Source organism: Oncorhynchus kisutch, linkage group LG24 (genome assembly GCF_002021735.2).
Source record: "Oncorhynchus kisutch isolate 150728-3 linkage group LG24, Okis_V2, whole genome shotgun sequence".
In the NCBI taxonomy this organism is placed as follows: Eukaryota; Metazoa; Chordata; class Actinopteri; order Salmoniformes; family Salmonidae; genus Oncorhynchus; species Oncorhynchus kisutch.
The window spans coordinates 15,037,999-15,057,983 of NC_034197.2; the positions used below are offsets into that span (position 1 = coordinate 15,037,999).

General features: G+C 42.3%; 1 protein-coding gene across 3 annotated transcripts in view; it reads right to left on the reverse strand.

Annotated features, from left to right (window-relative positions):
* The window catches only part of LOC109868901 (protein prickle), a 32,266-nt gene that overhangs the window by 7,814 nt on the left and 4,467 nt on the right, over positions 1–19,985 (reverse strand). For 2 of the 3 annotated variants that reach the window (XM_020458652.2, XM_020458651.2), the window contains 3 exons: positions 14,745–14,824; positions 1,825–2,008; positions 1,550–1,663 (listed from right to left, as the gene is read on the reverse strand). In XM_020458652.2, coding sequence (XP_020314241.1) covers positions 1,550–1,663; positions 1,825–2,008; positions 14,745–14,791 — 345 coding nt within the window. In that variant the 5' untranslated portion in view covers positions 14,792–14,824. Of the gene's footprint in view, positions 1–1,549; positions 1,664–1,824; positions 2,009–13,576; positions 13,651–14,744; positions 14,825–19,985 lie in introns of all 3 variants that reach the window. The other variant, XM_031803537.1, reaches the window with a different exon arrangement.

The window sequence follows — 19,985 nt, forward strand, 5'->3', positions numbered from 1 at the left end:
TTGGACTCATCAGACCAAAGGGCAGATTTACACCGGTCTAATGTACATTGCTCGTGTTTCTTGGCCCAAGAAAGTCTCCCCTTATTATTTACAATGACGGCCTACCAAAAGGCAAAAGGCCTCCTGCGGTTGACGGGGACCTGGGATTAAAAATAAATACAATATAAACATAGGACAAAAACACGTGTCACAACAAGAGAGACAACAACACTACATAAAGAGAGACCTAAGACAACAACATAGCAAGGCAGCAACACATGACAACACAGCATGGTAGCAACATAACAACAACATGGTAGCAGCACAAAACATGGTACAAACATTATTGGGCACAGACAACAGCACAAAGGGCAATAAGGTAGAGACAACAATAGATCACAAAGCAGCCACAACTCTCAGTAAGAGTGTCCATGATTGAGTCTTTGAATGAAGAGATTGAGATAAAACTGTCCAGTTTGAGTGTTTGCTGCAGCTCGTTCCAGTCGCTAGCTGCAGCGAACTGAAAAGATGAGTGACCCAGGGATGTGTGTGCTTTGGGGACCTTTAACAGAATGTGACTGGCAGAACGGGTGTTGTATGTGGAGGATGAGGGCTGCGGTAGATATCTCAGATAGGAGAGAGTGAGGCCTAATAGGATTTTATAAATAGGCATCAACCAGTGGGTCCAAATGGGCGGTAATTTAGAATGCATAAGATACTGCAGCTTCTTCCTTTGTTACTCAGTCTTCCCGCTCTTTCACTCAAACCCAGACCCTTTTCTTTTGTGTAACAAGCTGTCATATCTGTTCCGCCCGCTAGGGACATTTTCCTTTATGACGTAATTTGTAATCAAGTTATGATTAATTATGTGTAATTCTGTGTGATTGGTTAGGTATTTAGTAAATTAATAATTAAACCCAATTTTGTATTGCTGATTCAACATGTTAGCCAGGGTTCGTGAAGATAACCAAGAATTTACAACTTTCAGAAGAGACTGAATTAAGGTGACGATTAATATTGACTGCTATTGATGTAAAATATTACTAGGTCTTCAAGAGTTTATTCGGAGGGTAACAGCTCTAAAAATATTATTTTGTGGTGCCCCGACTCTCTAGTTAATTACATTTACATGATTAACTCAACCAGGTGATATTAATTACGGAGAAATGATTTTATAGAATAGCATGTCATATCACTTAATCCGGCATAGCCAAGGACACGACAGTGGCTACTTTGAAGAAATGTTTAACACTTTTTTGGTTACTACATGATTCCATGTGCTATTTCATAGTTTTGATGTCTTCACTACTATTCTACAATGTAGAAAATAGTCAAAAATAATAAAATATCTATTTAAAAAAAACTGAAATGAGTAGGTGTGTCCAAACTTGTGACTGTTATATTACAGACAGAGGCTAGGGAAACCAAAATCTCCCACAGATGTGCAGTACAGTAAAGAATAGTTATAATGCTGAGTCAGACAAGCATCACAGAAAACAATCATATTATAGCCCAGGGGCTTTAGGACAACCAAAACCCCACGCAGAGTTACAGTATTAGCGACTGTTACCTCACTGTCGTGAGCTGGTAGCTGGTGGAGGAGCTGTTTTATGCGGTACCGCTCTCCTGAGCTGTTAGCATAGGGCACTCTGTCCTCCGGGATACAGCTGAAATACTGATACACCTGCATTAAAAACAAGCATGTTCAGACACACACTTCTTTGACAGGGGCTGCGAGGCCATTTTTTTTAATAACATGTGTGTATGCAAATAAGAATGAGTGTTGAAGTTTAAACATACAGGTAACTGTCAAAATAAAAGGAAACATTGAAAGCTGGTTCTGACCTGTTCGGGCTTGAGTCCAGGCGGGACCCAGGCGTACTCCTCGGAGGCGCAGCCCGAGTCGTCGTCGGAGATGGAGTGTCTCTGGAAGTCTGAGACCAGCTTCACCATCATCCTCTCCAGCTGGCCCGGCACCACCCGCACTGCATGCTCCTCACGCACACACTTACAGTGCACACAGATCTTCCTGTGGATGGAAAGAGAGGACAACAGGTCCAATACATGCAACACCCACCAAACTAAGATTTTTTTTTTTAACACATCCTATTATCTAATCATAAAAACATGCCATTGTTTGCCAACATTTGCCAACCATTCCAATAGACTCATACACATGCCCACACATCCATACTGCCTGTGGTCAAGTATTCCATGGCATGAACATACTTTGCGTTGGATACATGATGTAATTATCAAGCCCACAAACATTCTTGAGCGTGACTCAATATGACTCCCCGCATCACAGTCACGCATTACTAAGACAACAAGCAGGTGTTCATCCAAGGAGAGGCACATCACAAACTCAGACACACAGACCCAGTCAAATACTCACTGCGCAGAAGCTAAAACGAGCGTGTAGTCTAACTGCAAACTGACATGCACACCCGCATTCAGTGTAACAGTGACACCGTCGGACACACACATACATAACTGGATGAGGTAGCTGACCATTCTCCGATTACCTGATGAAAGAGACTGACCCCTGCCCGTTAAGGGGTCATATTTAACACCTTGTCACCTATGGTAAACATACTGGTAAGTCTCATCTCATCTTGAAATCAGACCCTGCATCTCAAAAGGAAAGTCATGACTTTCATGAAGCATCATGATGATGCGTTTTACAATATCTTGAAAACCGGACTGCTGACATGCAAAACCTTTTGGGACTGTATCAGAGGACTAACACAAATATCGGTTTTGAGTGGATTTTTCCGTTAAGATTCCCACCCTTGCTCTATCACGCCACTGAGCTAGCAGGAAATGAGGTCACTGTACAGGTAGAGATATTGGTGTGCAAAAGAGCAGAAAAGTAAATAAATAAAAACAGTATGGGGATGAGGTAGGTGAAAAGGGGTGGGCTATTTACCAATAGACTATGTACAGCTGCAGCGATCGGTTAGCTGCTCAGATAGCTGATGTTTGAAGTTGGTGAGGGAGATAAAAGTCTCCAACTTCAGCGATTCAGCGAGCCTGGCCGTCCTACAGTGGTTAATACAGATGTAGGATCTTCATTTGAGTCAGTCTGCTACAGCAGAAAAATTATCCTGCAACAACAGGAAATGTTTTTTGTAAGGTAAACTAAAGTCTGAAATTTCTAAGTGAAATATTACGCATTTCAGAAGCCTTTATAAACCTCAAATACACCACAAGTTTTAAATGACCAGAAAGTTTATCCTGCAACAGGTTGATTAAATTAAGATCCTACAGCTATAGCAGGAGGACACCCACTCTGGGATGTCATATCTTTCCTCAGAATCAATCCGTAATTGTGCCTGTCTGTATGTGGGATTGATCATGGGAGAACGGTTTTGTACAGTACGTGCTAATGTATGTGCAAGCATTACATGTGTGTGGATGCATCAGTGTGTTGGCTGCTGCATATACAGTATCTCTGGCTCTTGTGTGATTGCATAACAGGCCCTCAGCTGGTATTTGCGGCTCAAGGCCTGTTCCTCAGGCACAGATGGAGGACAAAGCCGCTTTGCTTAGACACAAACATACCCCCCCAGCCCCCCCACCCCTTAACCCAGCCATAACCCAAACACCAGCTCTAAACACACCCACTCTCTCTCCGACCAGAGACCAATCCTTTCATGTGGATAAACATCATTCACCAGTCAGTCCTCCATCCTTCCTACTATTACCTTCCCATTAAAATATTAAACTGTTGGGCTTTCCTGTCCAATCTTTATTCTGCTGCTATTCAGTCTGCTGATACTATGATATCTATGCCTTTGCTGTACATTTACTTTGGTTCCTTAACGGATTGCTTTCATCACTGGCTGCCGTAGCTCCTTATAAGGCCAGGTTGTAGTGCAGCAGGTCCTGTATAAATCATGGTAAACATAGCAGGTCACCTAAGGGTAAGCCATTCTGGCAAGACTCACTAGCCACAATCTGGCCCCAGCTGTTTGTCCTCAGAGCCTGTGTACACTGTACATGCGTGCATGTAAGAGGCACAGTGAGACACCATATGTGTACGTGTGTGTGTAGTACAGATGACTTCCAGCATGCAGGCAGCAGGGAAACCACTACAGATGTAGCAGGAAATGTTATCCAGCCACCCACTCAAAACGACAGGCAGGTTTATCAGTAAAATAATCAGCAAAGAGTTGTTCAGAGTATAGTAGCCAAGTCCAACATTAAACCTAATTACATCAGCCAGAGCTAGGAGAGCAGTTTCTAAACCAATTTATTTTAAACGATGTGGACTGTGTGCAAATGGGCTTGAGTGTTATTAACCTAGTTGTATCTCCTTGCCAGCCTGGAAAGACGTATAGCTGGCCATTAAGAGTATATTTAGCTACGCTCAGATGGAATGCCAGGGCGGCACACACAGCCACACCCAGCTACTGCCACCAAGAGGGCCTCAGAAATTACCAGCATCGTTACCGTGGTTACAGAGCATGAGCAGATGCTGATTTGATCTGTTTAGCTTGTAATCCGTGTCACGCCTCTGCGTTAGCGCTCTGTGGCTGTAACAGTTGTTGTTGAGGCATCTTACTTTGTGTTGATGTGTAAACAGTGAGCCTGGTAGTGGATAATCCCATACATGATTGACTGATGGGCAGTAGGAGACAAGTAAAGCAGTGTAGGCTGCTTTTCTATTGTGCTCCTGAGGCCCATCACAAAATAGTACTATACATTTAGATAAACAATACAGTATATACACTTCTTATATCCTCTACAAAAACAGTGTGTGAAGAATCCATGTCAGGGATGTACATCTCTCAAGACGATTCGATACATGGGCTCCGATACTTGATTAAAAAATATATTTAAAAAATATATATATTTATTGTCGACAGCTAGTCTTACTCGAGTCGTGCACGTAACGAAGAATACATCACAGACAAAATACTTTACAATTGACATGAATGTATAAACATCAACATGTCGTGTGCATCTATCAGTTACACACAGATGTCAGCACATACAGTACACACAAGTAGGTCACATGGGGAGAGGCCGTTGTGCCGAGACATGTTGCTTTATTTGTTTTCTCAAACCAGGTTTGCTGTTCACTTGCTCTATATGAGAAGGGAGTTCCATGCAAACATGGCTCTGTAGAATACTGCATGTTTCCTTGAATTTGTTCTGGACCTGGGGACTATGAAAAGACCCCTGGTGCCATGTCTGGTGTGGTAAGTGTGTGTGTGTCAGTGCTGTGTGTAAATTGACTATGCAAACCATTTGAGTTTTCCAGCACATTAATGTTTCTTATAAAAATAAGAAGTGATGTAATCAGTCTTTCCTCAACTCTTAGCCAAGTGTGACTGGCAGCATAGTATTAATATTAGCCCTCTGATTACAATTAAGAGTAAGACATGCCGCTCTGTTCTGGGCCAGCTGCAGCTTAACTAGGTCTTTCTGTGCAGCGCCATATAACTGGACAATAATCAAGATGAGATTAAACTAGAGCCTTGATACAATACAGGGGAAAAAAACAAAAGATCTAACCAGAATGGCCCACCACCCAAATGACATCCAGCCAACTTGACAACAATGGGAGTCAACATGGGCCAGCATCTCTGTGGAACGCTTTCAACACCTTGTCGAGTCCATGCCCCGATGAATAGGGGATGTTCTGAGGTGTTCCTAATATTTTGTCCACTGATTGTTTAAAGCAAAACTGCCAAAACTATTGCTGATGGTGAACCTGAACAATAAAAATAAAATCAATCCACCTGTGTGTAATCAAGTCTCCGAATATATGCACCTGCACTGTGATTGTCTCAGGAGGTCCGTTAAAAGCGCAGAGAGCATCATGAAGAACAAGGAACACACCAGGCAGGTCCGAGATACTGTTGTGAAGAAGTTTAAAGCCGGATTTGGATACAAAAAGATTTCCCAAGCTTTAAACATCCCAAGGAGCACTGTGCAAGCGATAATATTGAAATGGAAGGAGTATCAGACCACTGCAAATCTACCAAGACCTGGCCGTCCCTCTAAACTTTCAGCTCATACAAGGAGAAGACTGATCAGAGATGCAGCCAAGAGGCCCATGATCACTCTGGATGAACTGCAGAGATCTACAGCTGAGGTGGGAGACTCTGTCCATAGGACAACAATCAGTCGTATATTGCACAAATCTGGCCTTTATGGAAGAGTGGCAAGAAGAAAGCCATTTCTTAAAGATATCCATAAAAAGTGTCGTTTAAAGTTTGCCACAAGCCACCTGGGAGACACACCAAACATGTGGAAGAAGGTGCTCTGGTCAGATGAAACCAAAATTGAACTTTTTGGCAACAATGCAAAACGTTATGTTTGGCGTAAAAGCAACACAGCTCATCACCCTGAACACACCATCCCCACTGTCAAACATGGTGGTGGCAGCATCATGGTTTGGGCCTGCTTTTCTTCAGCAGGGACAGGGAAGATGGTTAAAATTGATGGGAAGATGGATGGAGCAAAATACAGGACCATTCTGGAAGAAAACCTGATGGAGTCTGCAAAAGACCTGAGACTGGGACGGAGATTTGTCTTCCAACAAGACAATGATCCAAAACATAAAGCAAAATCTACAATGGAATGGTTCAAAAATAAACATATCCAGGTGTTAGAATGGCCAAGTCAAAGTCCAGACCTGAATCCAATCAAGAATCTGTGGAAAGAACTGAAAACTGCTGTTCACAAATGCTCTCCATCCAACCTCACTGAGCTCGAGCTGTTTTGCAAGGAGGAATGGGAAATAATTTCAGTCTCTCGATGTGCAAAACTGATAGAGACATACCCCAAGTGACTTACAGCTGTAATCGCAGCAAAAGGTGGCGCTACAAAGTATTAACTTAAGGGGGCTGAATAATTTTGCACGCCCAATTTTTCAGTTTTTGATTTGTTAAAAAAGTTTGAAATATCCAATAAATGTCGTTCCACTTCATGATTGTGTACAGTTTTATATCTTTATGTTTGAAGCCTGAAATGTGGCAAAAGGTCGCAAAGTTCAAGGGGGCCGAATACTTTCGCAAGGCACTGTATATATATATATATATATATATATATATATATATATATGTATATATATATATATATATATATTTTAGACTTTTGTCAAATAAACCTGGGTCAATGGAAACATGCCTAGTGAATGGCATCACAGTTACATGCTTAGTTCGACACTGTTACAAAATATGTTATTTTCAGAAGGTAGAAAGAAAGTAATATGAGCAACAACAACAAAACACATTTCATTTGTGATTTATAGCATTTTAATATATTTTCTGACTGACGCTACATTTGGATTGGTTTGGGGTCCGCGGACCGATGCATTCGTATCTTAAACATTTGAATCAGGGACCGATGCGTATCGGTGAATTCTTACATCCCTTCAAAACACTATCCATTAGCTTGTGGTACTCTTATCTAGTCTTATTCATTATGTTCAGTGGATAACTTCTGTGACATTAGAAAGTAAAACAATGTGAACTAGGCCACCATGGAGCCCCAGTAACTTCCATTAGTATGCACAGCAGGGCCAAATAATCCTGACATATAGTAATCATGAATAACATTTTCCCTGCTGGCCCTCGTGGGAGAGCAGACAGACCTCTCTGTCTGCTCATTTTCACTTTTAGAATGCCACAATCCTAATTACAATCATTAACCCTCCTGTTTCTAAATCTGCTAGCAGTGTTAACAGACTCCATCTAAGTTCTAAACCCTCTACCTCTGGAGAATAGGGGCCCGTGTGTTCCCACTATCCACTTCCCACTGTGAGCTAACACATTAACACAAGAACTCTCACTTGTATGTTCTATGAGCGAGTAGCCTTCCAATTAGTGGCTACATTCAACAAAACAAATGAGTAAAGGAAGAAATAAAGCCACTTTAGCTTGAGTCAATAAGGTGACAAAGAAATCCAAGCCCCTACCTCCACCCATTTGTGAATGAATCATTCTTAGTTCTGACAAGTCAAATCAAGACGAGCATAATTGATAAATAATCACCTCTGGTGGGTTATCAAGTACTTCTGTTTTGACCAATTAAAAAGGATGACATTCAGAGCAGCTCTTGGATTGGCTACAGGCCTCAAAGAAGTACAACATCATAACAGCTCATCTAACCTCACTTTCAATCACTCCACGATGACCTGTCAGTCAAATGATCCCACCAAAAAGGCCATTTGCCCTTAGATCTGTGTTAATTTGCCTCGCCTGTCAATCTCTCTTTTATCCCTCAGTACATCTCTGGTATTGTCCCTTTTCTTGTCTGTCACTCACCAACCAATACTAGCATCACTCTCAGTTCAAACATCTGATAAGGGTGCCATCAATCCAAACATAATGAACCGTTAGAATATTTAGCTACAAAATCTTCCATAAAATCACAACTTCATCGTCCACTCTGAACTAAGTCAAATTGTCAGACTTTTTAGATTTGTACATCTTAATCTAGCCACCCAGTCCCATCAGTTTGGCCACTCAATCGTCAAATACATTAAATGGGTAGTGTAATGTACCAAACAGTGTGTACAGTACAGTGATAAATAATCCTATTGGCATGAATGCGTGTGTGCTCTTGGTTTGATTAGCTGTGATTGAAACTGAGTAGCTACAGTATAGCTTCTCTCTCTTACTGTGTCATGATGGTACTCTGAGTCCAGATTAGACAGATCCATCAAGAAACAGATGGACACTGTCCCAGAACGCTCGCTCTGTGGCCACCAATTAGTGCCAGAGTAATCGCCATGCCACCCGCCTGCCCTCCCCAATTAGTTGGTTTTGAGCACTCTGTATGTCAGTGACACCGACTGGGACCTGTGGGGTCACAAGTAACTTAATTCCTCCTCTGGTGGATACAGACATCTGCCTCTGAGGCCTCAGCCCTGTCTGGGAGAGAGAGTGCTAAAGATGGATCACTGCCCTGACAGTGGGGTTAAACAGCGGCGCTCTTTGGTCACTTGCCTGTTTGTCCTCCATGGGGGTAATGGGGTCAGGTGTTACTGTGAATGGGTTATTAAAAGGAGAGGTTATTTGTCTTGGGCTCTGGAGTCTTTAAGATGTTAAGCAGTGACCCCAATACATCTCAATCATGTATTTATTCTGCCCTCTTAACTGTGGTTCTGACACCTCTGACTTAAAACGATTAAACACCTCTCATTCTTCTGATACCAGGCTGGAACATTAAACAAAACAAAAACACCAACCAAGTAAACTCTCCATTTGGCCCAATGTCTTTCATACGTTCAATATTCTCAACATAACGAAACTGACTATAACAGACAGTTTAACAACTTTGAGTCACAGATTAACATACAGTATATATATATATTTTAATATTTTATTTAACCAGGTAGGCTAGTTGAGAACAAGTTCTCATTTGCAACAGCGACCTGGCCAAGATAAAGCATAGCAATTCGACACATACAACAACACAGAGTTACACATGGAATAAACAAAACATACAGTCAATAATAATATAGTAGAAAAAAGAAAACAAAAAGTCTATATATAGTGACTGCAAATTAGGTAAGATAAGGGAGTTAAGGCAATAAATAGGCCATGGTGGTGAAGTAATTACAATATAGCAATAAAACACTGGAATGGTAGATGTGCAAGTAGAGATACTGGAGTGCAAAGGAGCAAGATAAATAAATACAGTATGGGGATGAGGTAGATAGAAGAGCTGTTTACAGATGGGCTATGAACAGGTGCAGTGATCTGTGAGCTGCTCTGACAGCTGGTTCTTAAAGCTAGTGAGGGAGATATGAGTCTCCAGCTTCAGTGATTTTTGCAGTTTGTTCCAGTCATTGGCAGCAGAGAACTGGAAGGAAAGGCGACCAAACGAGGAATTGGCTTTGGGGGTGACCAGTGAGATATACCTGCTGGAGTGCATGCTACGAGTGGGGGCTGCTAGGATGACCAGTGAGCTAAGGCAGGGCTTTACCTAGCAGAGACTTGTAGATAACCTGTAGCCAGGGGGTTTGGCAACGAGTATGAAGCGAGGGCCAACCAACGAGAGCGTACAGGTTGCAGTGGTGGGTAGTATATGGGGCGTTGGTGATAAAATGGATGGCACTGTGATAGACTGCATCCAATTTGTTGAGTAGAGTGTTTTACGAGGGTATGTTTGGAAGCATGAGTGAAGGATGCTTTGTTGCGATATAGGAAGCCGATTCTAGATCTAATTTTGGATTGGAGATGCTTAATGTGAGTCTGGAAGGAGAGTTTACAGTCTAACCAGACACCTAGGTATTTGTAGTTGTCCACGTATTCTAAGTCAAAGCTGTCCAGAGTAGTGATGCTGGATGGGCGGGCAGGTGTGGGCAGTGATCGATTGAATAGCATGCATTTAGTTTTACTTGTATTTAAGAGCAGTTGGAGGCCACGGAAGGAGAGTTGTATGGCATTGAAGCTTGTCTGGATGTTAGTTAACACAGTTTCCAAAGAGGGGCCAGAAGTATACAGAATAGTGCATAGAGGTGGATCAGAGAATCACCAGCAGCAAGAGCGACATCATTGATGTATACAGAGAAGAGAGTCGGACCGAGAATTGAACCCTGTGGCACCCCAATAGAGACTGCAAGAGGTCCGGACAACAGGCCCTCCGATTTGACACACTGAACTCTATCAGAGAAGTAGTTGGTAAACCAGGCGAGGCAATCATTTGAGAAACCAAGGCTGTTGAGTCTGCCAATAAGAATGTGGTGATTGACAGAGTCGAAAGCCTTGGCCAGGTCGGTGAATACGGCTGCACAGTAATGTCTCTTATCGATGGCGGTTATGATATCGTTTAGGACCTTGAGCGTGGCTGAGGTGCACCCATGACCAGCTCTGAATCCAGATTACATAGCGGAGAAGGTACGGTGGGATTTGAAATTGTCGGTAATCTGTTTGTTAACTTGGCTTTCGAAGACCTTAGAAAGACAGGGTAGGATAGATATAGGTCTGTAGCAGTTTGGATCTAGAGTGTCACCCCCTTTGAAGAGGGGGATGATCGCGGTAGCGTCCCAATCTTTGGGACTCTCAGACGATACGAAAGAGAGGTTGAACAGGCTAGTAATAGGGGTTGCAACAATTTCGGCCGATCATTTTAGAAAGAGAGGGTCCAGATTATCTAGCCCGGCTGATTTGTAGGGTTCCAGATTTTGCAGCTCTTTCAGAACATCAGCTATCTGGATTTGGGTGAAGGAGAAATGGTGGGGGCTTGGGCGGGTTGCTGTGGAGGGTGCCAGGCAGTTGACCGGGGTAGGGGAAGCCGGGTGGAAGGCATGGCCAGCCGTAGAGAAATGCTTATTGAAATTCTCAATTATATAGTGGATTTATCGGTGCTAAACAGTGTTTCCTAGCCTCAGAGCAGTAGGCAGCTGGGAGGAGGTGCTCTTATTCTCCATGAACTTTACAGTGTTCCTGAACTTTGAGTTTGTATTACAGGATGCACATTTCTGTTTGAAAAAGCTAGCCTTAGCTTTCCTAACTGCCTGTGTATATTTGTTCCTAACTTCCCTGAAAAGTTGCATATCACGGGAGCTATTCGATGCTACTGCAGAACGCCACAGGATGTGCTGGTCAAGGGCAGACAGTTCTGGAGTGAACCAAGGACTATATCTATTCCTAGTTCTACATCTTTTGAATGGGGCATGTTTATTTAAGATGGTGAGGAAGGCACTTTTAAAGAATAACCAGGCATCCTCTACTGACGGGATGAGGTCAATGTCATTCCAGGATACCCCGGCCAGGTCGATTAGAAAGGCCTGCTCGCAGAAGTGTTTTAGGGAGCGTTTGACAGTGATGGGGGGTGGTCGTTTGATCGCAGACCCATTACGGATGCAGACAATGAGGCAGTGATCGCTGAGATCTTGATTGAAAACAGCAGAGGTGTATTTGGAGGGCGAGTTAGTTAACACGGGTGCCCGTGTTTACAGATTTGGGGTTGTACCTGGTAGGTTCATAGATAATTTGGGTGAGATTGAGGGCATCAAGCTTAGATTGTAGGATGGCCGGGGTGTTAAGCATGTCCCAGTTTAGGTCACCTAGTAGCATGAGCTCGGAAGATAGATGGGGGGCAATCAATTCACATATGGTGTCGAGGGCAAAGCTGGGGGCAGAGGGTGGTCTATAGCAAACAGCAACAGTGAGGCTTGTTTCTGGAAAGGTAAATTTTTAGAAGTAGAAGCACGAATTGTTTGGGTACAGACCTGGTTAACACATTAATGGTATGATGACAGTGGCATATCAAGTTCATCTGTGTTTTTAGCATGAGAGTATAAAAAGTACAGTAGAGTCACCATGTGCTTTAGATTAAGGTTGGTTTGTCTTCAAAGCCTGTTGACTTGACCTTCCTTCGATCTGACGCATTATTCGTTCAATCTGACAGCTGAGGTTTCTCTCTGTCAAATCTACCATGAAATGTGAGTGTAGTCCCCATTCACTAAAACAACTAAGGGAGCACTTAAGAAAATAGTCAGAATTGCAATCTGTGTTAACCGCGAGCGATTTTGCACTCATCACTGCATTCTCTATCAGAAAGTGGGCTGGCCCTCATTAGTGTTGTGTAGGTCGAAACATTGCATTCTGTTTGTTTATAAAGCTCTTATGTAAAAATTCCCCCATTACCAAACATCGGTCCTAACCTATATGAAGTAGGAGATACCATTCCCGCTCACAGGGTTGGCGAACTCTTGAAATTCCTTCTGTCACTACCGATTTAGGTAAAACAGCTTTTAGTTTCTTCGCACCATACTTATGGAACAATCTTCAGAATACCCTACAGTTGGATGATTTTGTGCCTTTCGGCAGTTCAGATTGATGGTGGAGGATCTCTTCACAGAGGAATGTGTTTGTTTTTTTAGAATTGTGTTTTTGTGTTTCCTATGCTCCCGCCTTGATTGAATAATTTGTGTTTAACTTTTAAAGTGTAATTGCTGCTGGTCTTGTCATGCAGGGCTTCCTTGCAAAAGATACATTGGTCTCAATGAGACTCCCCGCTTAAATAAAAGGTAAAAAATAATAATATTTGTCTTCAAAAGATTTACTGGTCCTAAATCAAAACCTAAACTGCCCTTCCTCAAAATGCTTATTAACTGAGCAAGGACAGTGAAAAGCCAGAGTGATGGGCTTGGGGAGGGAAAGTGAGCGAGGGATGAAGGGGGGGGGGGGGGGGGGGGTGTTACAGCTCTATCACAGCGGTGGTGGCAGAGGCAGGAGCTGAAAGAAAGGGATGTGGAGAAGGAGAAAGAGAGAGATTCAGGGAGGGGGGGGGGGGTTGGGGCTTCAACACAGCGGTGGTGGCAGTAGCAGGGGCTGAAAGGGCTAATCTTATTAGGGTGACGGACAGGATTAGGACTAACCAAGAGACCCAGCTGGCTGACACAGTGAGTAGGGGAGGGAGTTCATACTGGGGGACTGTACAACACAGAGGAAAGAGGAGTGGAAAACTAGTTGCTGCTCAGAAAGACATTGGGGACACTGACTAGACTGCTATATGACCATAGATGGTTGAAAAACATTCCAACTGACAAATACTAATTTCAGGGGTACAGTGAGCTGTATAGATTATGTTAATGTGTTTAATGCACCGGTAGACAAAGACTCACCTCTAAACCTGGTGGAATTCCCCTTGTGTCCACTAGAGTTTGTTCCAGTTCAACGCTCAGCTATTTCACACTCTCTGGTAGTAAGACCAAGTCAAGACACAATTTAGTTTAGGAAAGCTTCTCTTATGATCTCTGCCATTTCCATTCCAAGACTTCAAATTTGTCATCTTGCATTTATTTAAAACACCTCTTATTCATTTATTAATTGAGATACAGTATGTAGAATGTCTACAGTGTCATGTAAGTAGGGCTACATCCCATCCATAGCATATTATGGCTCTACCTAGTGGGGCAGCGGTCTAAGGCACTGCACCTCCATGCTAGAGGAGTCACTACAGACCCTGGTTCGATTCCACGCTGTATCACAACTGGCCGTGATTGGGTGGTCCCATAGGGACGCGCACAATTGGCCCAGCATCTTCCGGGTTAGGGTTTGGCCGGGGTAGGCCGTCATTGTAAATAAGAATTTATTCTTAACGGACCTTCCTAGTTAAATAAAGGTTAAATCATTTAAAAAAAAAATATATATATATATATTAACCCTTTGAAAAGTAAAAACAAATACAACACACATGCAGATAGCATGTCTAATGGTAATCCCTTGCCCTCAGAGGTTGTGCGTGCTGTGTGTGGATAACGTCCACACACAAAGTGCAGCTGATCTCACATTTGCTTAACATGCTTTGTCTATAGCCTATATTCTCTATGACCTTTCCATATACACTGCTGGGCGCTTTATCTGCTCTGGATGTGGTAAATGTGTTGTGTGTGGATAATGTTTGTTTGAGTCAATATCTAGGTCTGCTCTCAACATGGACACAGTTGTGTTAATCTCTCCAAGGGCCCAGTCCACTGATATACAAACACACAGACCCAATTGTTGTCAGAAATCACTTCTAATTATGCAAATGATACTAAGTTAGCCATGTGACTCTTCCTCAATAAGTAAGTGACAACCAAATAGCGACAGGCGACACACAAGAAGGCACTGCCTGCATTAGACTGATCAGATCTATAATACATATGAGTTATGAATGCGAAATTAAAGTAAAGAAACCTATGACGTGAAATATAATCACATGAAATATCTTGAGAACAGTGTCTATGATCCCGTGAGGAGGCGAGGAGGGAGTGTTTAGAGTATGTGACGGGAGTATGAGAGGCCTACCTCCAGCCATGCATGCGAAAGCCTGGACACTGGTCTCCACATCTCATACATGGTTGTCCCTGGTCTGGGTTTTCCTCCTCCTGAAACCACAACACCAAGTACGATAACACCATTCATGCATCACAAATAATGATAAAATGATGAACAAATACAGCATTTATTTATTTCACTTGACAGTGAGTGAATGGGAGGAGAAACAGTCACACAAGTAAAGTTGTCATTTCGCTTTAAATCAAAAAGGCAGTACGGATGGACTTAGAGAGAGGTCTATCCCTACTGTCATTTGCTGCATAGTATTTGAGAGGAGTGATCTTTCTCAATAGATTATTCTCCAAGAAGCAAAGTAAATTCACTGAGATCCAAGGAACTGCACATAATAATCCTTTACACCCTCAATTTGCACAACTGCAGTTTGATTGCATAATATATGATGATTGCGTGTTCGGACAAGACTTTACGACCACATAGCACTCATTCTCTCACTAAGCAACATCATAAAATGTATAGAACTGCCAAGCATTGTGATTGACAGAGAAGTAGGATTGCATTGGTTCAAATACACATCAGTGTATCAGTGTACTTTATGCGAGAGTGGTCGCTCATATTCCATGTGTGTGATGTCATCTGTGAGTATATGCATGTAAATCATGTGTAAAATGGTCTATGTTAATAGGGTAGGGTTGTGCATGTTTATGTGTACACACATTATGTTCAGGGAACTGAACCGACAAAGAAAGGACATTTGTCGAGGAACAGAATCAGAACGAAAGTGATCTACACTGTCCTGGACCAGAACAGTTATTTTAAAAGTATGGGAACCGGTTAATAACATTATTTTACATTCAGGGCATTTTTCCCAGTCCCACAAAAACACAACAAATCGCCTATGCAAAGTCCTCAGTCTGTCACTCAGAAACGTATTCCAGTGTCTGCCTGTCACCTGAAAATCTTTGCAAGTGTGTGTGTAGGCAACCTGCCCCTCCCCCTCCGAAGCATCGTCTAGTAGCCTACTGATGTTACAAGCGTGATTCAGAAATTAAGGAGAGATTTTTAATGAGAGAAGAATGGATTAACATTTTCAGTGCTAGTTAAGGATACTATAGTTTTCACATTTGGATTAACTACAAAACAGCTAAGACGTTTTATTTTAATTCTGGTGCCGCTCTGCACACACAAGCTTGTTAGCTAGCTAGCTGGTCCAACGTTAAGTCAACTCTCTGAAGTTCAAAGACATTAAAAGTTCCTTCATGGAAGCTGCTCCTCCATAGGTATGGTATAATTCTGTGGGTCTAATTTATATAATGGATTTCATTGTTACGGCAGATTTCCTCCTCTTCCTCTGAAGAGGTGAAACAAGGATCGGACCAATACGCAGCGTGGTAGGTGTCCATGTTTTAATAGGGGAAACTGAACATGAACACAAAATAACAAAGTGAACTGGCAACGAAACAGTCCCGTGTGGCACAGACACAGGAAACAATCACCCACAAAATACCCAAAGAACATGGCTGCCTAAATATGGTTCCCAATCAGAGACAACGATAAACACCTGCCTCTAATTGAGAACCAATCTAGGCAACCATAAACTTACATAAACACCTAGACTAGAAAACACCCCATAACATACAAAACCCCTAGACCAGACACAAACACATAAATCCCCCATGTCACACCCTGAACTAACCAAAATAATAAAGAAAACAAAGATAACTAAGGCCAGGGTGTGACAGTCATAACAACAAGATGCCCAGTGTGTCAAGCCAAGCCTCATCCTCTACTCTCTCTCACCACCTACAACATTTAAGCTGCATTTCGCGCCCTACACTCGTCTGTCCAAAGCATGTAAAAAATAAACTTGCCAGCTTCATAGCAAGCTGCTCTATCCATACCCTTTAATTCATTTAATGACGAGCTAAATGTCGATATCAGAGGAACAATCAAAACCGTCATTTTTTGAGGGTTCTAAACAGTTCAGAACTGTATTTCTCTGTCTGGAACAGTAGAACGGAAGAAATAATGGTTCTGTTCAGAACTGTATTTCTCTGTCTGGAACAGTAGAACGGAAGAAATAATGGTTCTGTTCAGAACTGTATTTCTCTGTCTGGAACAGTAGAACGGAAGAAATAATGGTTCTGTTCAGAACTGTATTTCTCTGTCTGGAACAGTAGAACGGAAGAAATAATGGTTCTGTTCAGAACTGTATTTCTCTGTCTGGAACAGTAGAACGGAAGAAATAATGGTTCTGTTCAGAACTTAATGATTGGAAAATAATGTTTGTTTCCAGCCCCTGATTCATATGCATGTGAAAGGTCTGTGTGTATGCTTGCACAGTCCATTACCCAGCTTTGTGTGTGTGGAGCGGATTACATGCCGAGTGCTCGCTGCTATGTGGCAAGCGGTTAGAGGAACAGGCTAAGCTCTTGTCAAGTCCAGAAGAAACAGCCCAGTAACTGGGTCCAACCCCCCCCATACTACAGCTCCTGTTGGCAGTGGGACTCTAGCCACACACGATCACAAGTCATTTGGCAAATTCAGAAGTTCTCAAAGCACATTCAACAAACCATAAACAGATGACCTACATGTAAAAGCTAAATTTTGACTTGAGCATTAGTATTGGTGTGTGTGTGAGTGTGTCTCTATTCAGTTAAGTAGTCTGAGAGAGTGTGTGACAACTGCTCTACTGTGGAGTCTCTTTTTAAAGATGAGAGGAAGGAAACAGATGAGAGGAAGGAAACAGATGAGAGGAAGTGTGCCACCTTCTGCTTTCCCTCTCCATGAAGTCACCGTTTCCACTTTGCTCTGACGCTGTCATCCTGCCTCCCTTCTCCCACTTTCTAAACCGGCCCTCCTCTCAATAATTGGATCTTTTCTTACATTCGATGTTGATATACAGTATAGGATAAAAAGTTGCTTCACACCATGAAAATGTCAGTCCTCTTATTTAATTATGCAAAGCATAATTAACCAGCCCTTCCAAACAATAGGAAGGGAAGGATGGGATGGTTAGCGAAACAATATTTCTCAGATAAGTGAGAGTGAGAGAGAGTCACTGCCACGAGCCAAAAACACAGGATGTTGCCAAAAAAAAAAGAGACTCCCTTTGAACAATCTTACAAACTGTACAGACACACAGGCTACTTATCCTTCTCTCACAGACATACACATGCCAATAAAGCAAATCCATTTGGGAAAGCACCTGTGCAGCTTTGTCTTGATCTGTTGTGAAACCACATCTCAGGACATAAGGTGAATGAAACGTTAATATTCATGTCAAGCCAGTTAGACCATTTGAGAGAAGCATTTTATGGCTTGTGACCTGGAGGTTATTATGACGGGGCTGCAGTCAGTCTCAACAGAGATGCAGTAGACCAATATTTTGGGTGTCGTTGAACAGAAAAAAAACAACTCTGCATTTTGCTCTATTCATCCCTGTATAAATGTGGCTGTTCATTAACGGAGTCCAGATGTTGATATGTTTGCAGGTCGTCGAGAAAGAGTCTAAACTGCTCAACCCAATACACTTCAACATCAAATCTACCAATGGCGCCATCACACACCCCTGAGCTCAAAACGGGCAATCTATGAACAGCATCAACAGGTTAGGAAAGAACACGCTATGGAAAATAACATTGAAGGGTTCACATAGTTGTATTGCAACTGTTGTGGGATTGAATAGCTACACAGAGACGCGTACATGCATGCTTAGACACAGACATGCATGTACTGTAAAACATCTACGTTAAACCAGTAGGATGTATAAACAAGCCAAACGGTACGGAGTACTGAGGAAGTAAGTCTTCTTCAGACGTTCCCCTCCAAGTGGAAATCCATTAAGAATACAAAACACACATGTATATTGTGTACGTCATACCGTGTCCTGAACACACATGCTTACGCAATCGTTCAGAGTCAGAGAGCAGAGTCTTTTGTCTCTGGGGAATGCGATCCCATGGTAACACGTGTGCTAAAAACAAACATTTTGTGAAGCCACATTGCCCTCTGTCATGCCTACTGATCCCGGGACTCCCTGGGAAAGCCCAGCAAAGTGTGCAATAAATACAGAGAGAAAGATGGGAGGAGTGGCACAATCATGTTGTATTGACAAATGGAGGATTAGAGTCCTGGGGGAGAGAAGTTAGAGGGCCTGCAAATCATCCCGTGCATTTGGGATTGTGGGCAGAATAAATAACTGAAGAACTACAAAAAAAGCTTGCGGAGAAGCATTAGTATTTGCAATAAAGATGCAGAAAATATGACCTAACATTTGTTAGGCCAGTAAAGTAGTGTTCGGCTCAGTACACGTGTGATTAAATCAGCATACTCAGCAGTGAAATCACAAACATATTGTAGATAATAGCACACTGCTCTCTGACTTTACAATCAATTTAAAACATTTTTGGGAGTTGATCAATGCTAGAAGGCAGATGATGATTGCTATGTAGGGATTACATTCATGTACTGCATATGAATGCCTTCATAACAGTGGACACATGTGAAACACAAGGTCATACTTCATCCCCGTCATAAGGCTGATCCATTCTGCTCATGGAGAAAAAGCTGGCATTAAAACGGTCCCATCTGTAAACTGATCCAGAAAGAAATGCATCAATACCCGCCAAGATGGTTCTAATTAACACTGGATCGTGTTCACAGAGAGAGAGAGAGAGGGGATGTGAGCTCCATATCATTACCATGACAAATGAAGTTTGTAATGGAAAACTTCAGATCCATCATACAGCTTTTGTTCCTTTAGGATGATTTTTCCTTGAATGAAGACAAGAGCTGCGAGTCGAAATTCATCATGTGCAAGAGAACATGGGAAGGGGATGATGTCAAGAAGACACTCTCAGACAGTGTAACAAAAGTCAAGGTAATGTGGGTTTCATGCGTTTCCTTCACATCTCTCGGCAAGAGAAAATATACATCAAGTTTCTGTCCCTGCAGTGGGTTAGCCTACTTTGCTTTCTGAAGTAGGGGATGTGATGGGTGGGGACTGCAGAGGTAGGAAGTGGGTTTATAAACTATGTGGGAAGTAAATAGAACATTTGAATTGACAATAGGTTTGTTTGTAGTATCACACAAGAAAAAAAACATATTCTCTCCATTAAAAGCAAAGCAGGTACAGATGTGCCATTTTAATTTGAACAGTTTCTCACAGCAGGAAAATAAATTCTACAGCAACAGGAAATGTGGATTATTATGAATGGATACATGTTTCATTAGAGAAAATCAAGTCTGACA